This window comes from Micropterus dolomieu, linkage group LG05 (assembly GCF_021292245.1).
Source record: "Micropterus dolomieu isolate WLL.071019.BEF.003 ecotype Adirondacks linkage group LG05, ASM2129224v1, whole genome shotgun sequence".
In the NCBI taxonomy this organism is placed as follows: domain Eukaryota; kingdom Metazoa; phylum Chordata; class Actinopteri; order Centrarchiformes; family Centrarchidae; genus Micropterus; species Micropterus dolomieu.
Window position 1 is genome coordinate 4,761,895 of NC_060154.1, and position 7,978 is coordinate 4,769,872.

Here is a 7,978-nt window from a genome sequence, read left to right on the forward strand (position 1 = left end):
GTTGCTCACTCAATCGTGTTTATTTGAAAGTGATTGACAGAAATAATATACATTTGTGCTTGACTGTTAATATTGTGGATAATTTTTTAACCGCGACATTTCACTGAAATAAAACCTGTTCACCGTAGCGGAATGAAGTAACTCCCTTGAATTCTTGCAAACCCCATCTGACAAACAGCTCGCCGTGATCGTATAGTGGTTAGTACTCTGCGTTGTGGCCGCAGCAACCCCGGTTCGAATCCGGGTCACGGCAGTCTTTTGAAAAGATCACTGGAACCCATCGACTCAGTATGAAGAAACTGGATCACCTAGCTTCTACCTTTTAGGGCCTTTAATGTAAAAAGCTGTGAGTTGAGCTCCAAATGGCTTCAAACTTAACCAGTTATTAAAAACATAAGTCATGACAAACCCATATAAATACTAACTACTGTTTCACATTTACAATATTATACACACTTCTGAAATGGATCATTCTGCATAGTGAATTACTTGTGGCACTTGCCACTTGCCAATACTTTTGGACTTTTATTTGAGAACAAATTTGAATGTAGATCTTTTGCTTTTAACAGAGATTACTCTGTCTCTCTGTGGTATTGCAACATTTACTAAAATAAAATATCTCAGTACCTCTTTCACCACTGAAAATGTTGCTTTATTTAATTGCCAGTATCAATGAATTATTTTACAAGAGGATATTTCTGCCAACTAAGCAGTATATGTTGCACAACAAATATACCGGAGTAGTGGATTATAAAACTTATTTTTTTTAAAACTATTTTGTACTTAAGTAAAGTACTCAACCTCTGGGTCAAGTTATTCTGTGTTGTGTACTTGACAAGTGCTATCCTGATCACCATAGATAGACAGGTATAGTCTTGTCACTTTGTTTGCCCCCTGTCTGTTCAGAGAGGGGTGGAGATCACTTTGCTTTTACTGTGTGTCACGCTTGTAGTTTATTGTGCCATTGAGGAATTTTAAGCATGACTTTATTTATAGCTCACTTTTCAAAAGCAAAACTATATTACAGTAAATAAAATACAGGATAAAATGTGATTATAATTTGCACACGGGACTGAGTTGCCTTCCCAAAATATTATAATTAATAACAAACAAGCAGTTTGGCTGGAGATTTCTAAACAGAAGGTACCCATGATGACCAGCTGGGGGCAGCCGTGCTCAGGAGTTCAGTATAAACTTTGTGAACTGCTCCAAAATGTGCAATCCCAGCAAGGCCTTGTGTTGTTTTCAAGCATTAAGAGCAGAAACAAGAAAACTTTTCATATGTGGAAGCATTTTTTACTCAAAGGTTTATTTACAGTGGGTCCAAATCGTACAAATTAGTACTTCTCAATGAATTGTTTTAAAATCACAACTTTATTGAAATAATCTGAACAGGGGAGTGGCATACACATTTCTACACATACATAGCAGCTCCAGAAATATGACATAAGGGACATTGTAAAATTCTTTTGATTAAATTGATTAAAATAAAGAATAATGAAGATTTGACAGAACATCAAATGTGCTTCACTATGTCCTCTAGAAGAGTAGCAGGTTTTAATGGTACACATTGAAAAAAGTATTTTGTCACCTACATCCATCACCCGACTCCCTAAGTGCCTTGTAAACCATTTAATGTAAACCATTAAACTCAGTCGTGGTTTATAATACACATGTTTAAAACAGTTTGTGATTAAAAAGGCACAAAATTTTATTTTTAACATTAAAGACCAAATTCTCCTCATGTTGTGTCTGTGTAATTCCTGTTGCGGTTCCTATACGTTTCATTGAGTCTTGATGCATTATAAATTACAAGTGAGCATGAATCTCACTCTCAAATGGTTTGGCCACCCCCCAGATTTCCCCTCCTGCATAGTGACTTCCCTTGGATGTTTGACTGTCCCTGTTCAGAACGATGAATGTGCAGAGATATTACAAGCGTTTTTACCCATTCATCTGCTGAAGAGGGAAGTTTTCTCTGCACTCACCATAAATCAGAGTTTAAGAGAAAAGTGTTTTCACAACTACTTCGGATGCAAATCCTGGTCTAAAATGCAATTTACAGTGTACCGTGTGATGTGGAAACCTCCAGTGACAAACACATATAGATCCTATATATTTTAATAATATTCAACCAGGTACTGTAACTTTTTGTGGGGAAAAAACACATCAGACACACTACTTTAATCCAAGTAGTGTTTTCATATGCCTATTTCTTGAGTGGATCTTTAATGCAAAAGCTGTATTTTGTGTTCTAGTGAACTGTTTGCAGACATTAGCATGTCTATAGCAGTGGCTTGACTTAACCCCAACCTCCCAGTATCCCTTTTGGAAGTGCTTAACCTCTACTGTCCTTTTGTCCGACCCCCCACCACACTGTCTTTCTTCTTTAAGTGATCATCCTCACAAAGGCCTTTTAAGACATGCTAATGTAAATCCCATGTGAGTGTGAATCAGTGGTTAGCCTACAATAGAGTTGACTGCATACTGTATTGCTGACACTGCAGTTCCTTGCTTTATTGTATTTCTTTCTTCATTCTTTACCCACATTGGAGCACAGTTAACAGCGTTGGATTCCGTTTCTTGAGGTCATAAAAGTGGTCTAAAGAGTAAATCAGACATTAAAGGATATTTTATGCTCCCTTTTCACCGTCATATCCCAACTTGTTTTGATTCTCCACCCTCCTCGGGGCTGAGGCTGACCACGTGATCCGCGCGTCGTCCAATCGCGTGCCAGAAGAACACGGCTCGTAATTTTGAACAGACGGAGAGCAGCCAGGCAGAGCCGAGCTTTATCAATGCTGTCATTCACATGCTGGTAGCACAACATCCGTAAATCCTTCCCTGAGTGATGGATATTTGTTACTTCTTGTCAAATCGGATGAAGTGAATACTTTTTTCTTTTTCAGATAAATATGAGTACTCATGTTATCACTCCTGGACCGTACCGAGCCACAAAACTGGTAAGTTAACATTGTGCGATAAGGTCATTAAGTTAGCTTGCTAGAGCTGGCTAACACCAAACAGTCTATGGTTAACACCTGGTCAACGGCAGCGCTGTAACTGTTAGCCGTTTTCAAATAAATGTTACGCTTCCTTGCGGAGTTGCTTAACGTTAGGAAGCAATATTGAATGTGAAATAGCCTTTGGTTTGTCAATGCAAGTGTTTATCATGTATTTAATGTCGTCTTTCATGAGTTCTTCCTAAAGTTAAGACGTGCCTTTTCTCCCGAGAGTCAAAATAAGAACCTATGGCTAAAAACTAACACGACTATTTGCATGATCGTGAATGGACTTTCCTTTAATCGACGAATCAACGTTAACGTTACCATAGAAAAATATTAAAACCAGGAAACAGTCACAATTTGGAAAGGGATGGATTTTTTTTGCCATTTCTAACGTTAAGTTGCATACAAAAATCACTTTATTCTTCAATATAAATCCGTTGTTGTTTTGTAATAAATGTGGTCAGTTGTATTAGCTTTATTAAAAATCCTAGTCCAAGTTTTTTGTATGGAGCTTCAAAAAAGTATACTTGACACAACTTCACCCTTAACCAATTATTGTATTATTTCTCAATACCAGTCCTTATCAATATTGTTGTAAATTTGGTCAGTTGAATTACATCTATTAAAAACATATCAAATCCTACTCCAGGGCCCTCAGTGAATCTCATCTTTGTTTGTATGGAGCTTATTGTGACAAAACTTCACCCTTAACCAAATAAAGTCAGACAGATAGACATTGAACACTAAGCCAGAATTTGAGTTTATTAGGGATGAAAAGACTGATATGGGGTCTGATATGGATTAGCTCTAAGACTGCAACTAAAATCATTTTTTAATGTCAGTCAGTTTATGTTCATCAATCTTTTGGTTTGTAACTTGTTAGAATAGTAGTCTTTCACAATCTCCCAGTTTGAAAACAAGGTCATGTCTTACAAATTGCTAGCTCTTTCCTCGTTGACAAGTTGCATGGAGGTGTGAAATGGTCAAAATTCCTGTAGGTCAGAAGCACTTGTTGTGCAAACACAAACTTAGTCCAACAATCTTTGTTCTGTGGCTCCTGGATGACCCAGAAGAAAACTACAAGCCAAAGCTGTTCGTCTCACAATAAATGTGTTCTTTATACTACAAGTATTGCTGGAGTTTTGCCCCTACAAGGCCACTAATTAATGAATTAACTAATAACATGCACCACTAAATTTGTTCTCTCTATAGTTTGTTTTTAACAATGCAGTAGAGACAAAGACATTGTCTTGTTTCAAGGTCAAAAAGGTTTGTAAACCTCTAACAAAACTGCACCAATTTATCTCTTTGGACCAGTGGTCCTCAGGGGAATGCTGTTCCTCAGGACATGTAGCCTAACACACATTAAATTGGATTGTGACATACGTTTGACTGTACATGGACAAGTTAGTCTTTATAAAACTCTCTCTCCTCTTTCAGTGGAACGAGGTGACCCGTTTGTTCCGGGCCGGTATGCCCCTCAGGAAACATCGCCAGAACTTCCGGCACTACGCCTCCTGCTTCACGGCCTCTGCCGCTGTGGAGTGGCTTCACCAGCTGCTCCGTAGCAACAGCAATTTTGGCCCTGATGTCACCAGGCAGCAGACGGTGCAGCTCCTGAAGAAGTTTCTGAAGAACCATGTGATCGAAGATGTAAAGGGTCGCTGGGGCACGGAGGATCTGGAGGACAACAACATGCTGTACAGGTAGGCAAAGCCTTGGACAAATTTGTTTTAAAATGATTTTAAAAGACATCTGTGTAAAATAAAATAAAAATGTCGGTTGTGCTCCCTCTCCATGTCCTTTCTTTTTTCCCAGGTTCCCCTCCACTTCTCCTCTGAAGCCCATTCCCCATTCAGCTCCAGCCTCGGCCCCTGGCTCCATTAAGAAAAGGCCTTCATTCAGGGACAAGGAAGGTTTATTCAAGTTTAGGAGTATTAAGAAGCATGAGAAGGAGACACAGGTGAGCCAGACTGGACATAGGTTATTGTATCATTGTTATGTATCTTAAAAATCTGGTATCTTAAAATTGAGATGTTTGCTAATATCGATACATCATCAATCAGTCGCTTTCAAGACAAAATGTTACAGTCTGAGGTGTGTTGTGTCTTTGTGGTTCATGCTCCATTTGTGACTTCCAGGAAAATGTAGATCCTGCCCTCCAAGCCGGAGGAGAGGATCAGCCAACAGGAGAGCAGCAGGTGCAGAGACGAGAGCTGACAGTGGAGGATGAACAGGAGATCTGGAGAGACACCACCCTGACCCAGTATAAGACACTGCGCACATTGACCTGGAAAAAAAACTTTGTGTTAAAATTTGTGTCATAGACCGCTACAGCATGGCTTATTATATTATTACTAGATTAAAATTACAAGTGTCACAAAGTACACATTTCTTTTTATGTAAATAACCTGTAGATTAAGTAAGGAGAAATAATATGCATGAGACTGAAGCAAAGGTTGAATTCAGAAAGCAGATAGTGAGAAAGATTATTTTGTGTAACTAAAAATGTGTATTGTGTTTCAGCCTGCAAAGGATTCTGGGTGTCGCATCTCTTGATGAGGTTTTAGAACAACGCTATGTAAACCCAGAGAACATCATTCATAATATGACCAAAGTCAACAAGCATGGAGTGGTCACATTGGATGACAAGACCAGTAGGTTTATTATTCCACCTCACTGAATACAGATAGTAGAGACTCTCTGCACCATAAACACAGCTCACTTTGAAAGAACTGTTGTCCACTAAACTATAAGCAACGACCACAAGTAGTTTTTTAGGTAATACAAGTCACTGGCAACCAGTCTGACCTGTTAATAATCCCTCTAGATGACCTTCCACACTGGGTTTTATCTGCCATGAAGAGCCTGGCCAGCTGTGAGTAGATTCCTCCGTCCTGCATGAACATGCTAAGAATCAACCACCCGGGAAAAAAAAAAACTAATTTAATGTTGTTGGTTGAAATGTTTTTCAACACATAAATTTTCAAAGCTTGAAATATAAATGGCATTACATACTGCATATTTTCAGGAATCCCACCAGTTTTCTATATAATTAGATCATGTGCAATATTCAGTAAAAAAAAAAAAAATTATGTAGGTGTTCAGTTAGGAAATGAAAACATATACATGTGTTTGTGTTGGGATTATGAATCTAATGTGAGAAGTCTTCAAATATCCTTTGCAGCCATGATAGCTCCGGTAACCTGCTGTTTATTTCTAGGGCCGAAGTACGACAGCGCACAGCCGTCTTATCCCGGCTTTGAGAGAGATGTCTTCAAAACGGTGTCTGATTACTTCTACAGCCTTCCGCAGCCTTTACTCACATACGAACTGTATGAACTATTTATCAACGTCCTGGGTAGGTGTTGTGGGCTTGTGGACTTTCATGAGACTATATTTCTGATACTGATGACAAAACAGCAGTTAAATGGAAGTGCTTCGTTATAGTGGATGCTGGTGTGTTACGTAGAAAGATGCTTAAACTGACAGGATTGTCTGCAGGATCTTGTTGCTCAATCATGTTGTTAACATGCTGTTTCCACTAGGTGGTTACGTGTTTGACCTCTAACAGTGCCTTTTGACTGCTAACAGAGGTTTTGTCACTTCTGTTTGTGGAGTCCTAACAGGGATATGAGCAGCTGTACTCTCTGTGTGTTTGCCTGTTAAGTGTTGTCTCTGACGTTCTGTATGTACAGTAAAGGTTTAAAGTAACTAAACCCTCTCCCTCCCCTTTACTATCTGCTTGCACTGACACTCTGCCTGCCCTGCTTGGCTCTCTCTGTCTCTGCATCCTCTCCCAGTGTTTTGTGGGTATGTTGCAGCACCCACGATACACCAACGTGGTAAACGCAAGAAGAGTGACCTCCCCTCGGCGCCCCCCCCAGCCAAGACGTCTTTCCGCTCCACAGAGTGCCTCCTCCTGTCGCTTCTCAGACAGGGGACATGCGATGAGACGGATTCGCCAATGACAGAGGTGCTTGGTGGGAAGGTTCAGTCCCGTCTGGAAGCTTTGAAAGAAGGCGTTGCCAATGCAGGTGATGGTCAGTTGGATGGTGACAGTTGCACAAGCCTGAGTGCAGTTGGTTCTATGAGGCCTCGAACCAGAAGTTGCTCACTGGAAACTATCCTAGATGACTCTGCCCCTCTCACCCGGCAACAGCTATTCCTGTCCAATGACAGCCTGGCGTTCAGCGCCTATACCAACAAGAGCCAGGATGACAGCCCTGCCATCACAATGCCCCACAGTTGTACAGACTTTACATCTGTATCCAAAGCAAGCCCCATTACTTGTGAAAATGCCCCTGGAGTTACCACCAGAAGTAGACTATCTGTAGCAGGACTGTCAGCGACACAGAGGTCACACCCCTTGCGGCCACGCAGTGTAGGCAGCTGTCTGGACATTGTTATAGAAACCAGGGAGGAAGATGTCATGGAGACCGAGTGGCAGGGTCGAGCAACTAGCTGTGTTAACGTGAACACTCCTGCAGACCAGCATCACTCCTCCTCAGCTTCACATCCTCCCTCGTTGTCATCCAATCACCATTCTTCTTCCTTTTATCATCCTTTTCCTTCCTTCTCTTCATCTGCTATGGCCAAAGTACAAGGTTCTTATGCTGCTACAGGACCTAGTGGGCCCAGGCCCGCCTCCAGTATTGCTAATCTTTGGACGCTTCCTGCACCCGCTGTTGTCCGACGTTGCCTCAGCTCTCTGGATGTGTCGAAGCCGTCTCGACCTGTTTCACTGTTCCAACCGCCTGTCTGTGTGCCCACCAGCAAATCCCAGCTCCCCCAACCCAAACCTGAGCACAGTAAGACCCTTTACCTGTCTGTGTTGTCTGCATGTCTATTGTCTAATCATACTAACTCCATCTAACATCTAACCCCTACTAGTTTGCAAAGTTTAACTTGGAGATACAACTCAAAGGGTGAAGTCGAGATGATGATGTCACTTTTTGGTGATTTCCAAG

General features: G+C 40.9%; 1 protein-coding gene and 1 non-coding gene across 2 annotated transcripts in view; both read left to right on the top strand.

Annotated features, from left to right (window-relative positions):
* Positions 1-181: 181 nt before the first annotated feature.
* Positions 182-253, top strand: trnah-gug. The gene has a single exon. It is a non-coding gene; the product is annotated as a tRNA-His (tRNA).
* A 2,470-nt stretch (positions 254-2,723) lies between these two features.
* Positions 2,724-7,978, top strand: part of depdc1a (DEP domain containing 1a) — a 12,862-nt gene continuing 7,607 nt past the window's right edge. The window contains exons 1-9 of the mRNA XM_046050158.1: positions 2,724-2,818; positions 2,910-2,963; positions 4,449-4,714; positions 4,827-4,971; positions 5,150-5,274; positions 5,535-5,665; positions 5,839-5,886; positions 6,232-6,369; positions 6,812-7,819. Of these exons, the coding sequence (XP_045906114.1) occupies positions 2,813-2,818; positions 2,910-2,963; positions 4,449-4,714; positions 4,827-4,971; positions 5,150-5,274; positions 5,535-5,665; positions 5,839-5,886; positions 6,232-6,369; positions 6,812-7,819 (1,921 nt within the window). The 5' untranslated portion in view covers positions 2,724-2,812. The remainder of the gene's footprint in view (positions 2,819-2,909; positions 2,964-4,448; positions 4,715-4,826; positions 4,972-5,149; positions 5,275-5,534; positions 5,666-5,838; positions 5,887-6,231; positions 6,370-6,811; positions 7,820-7,978) is intronic.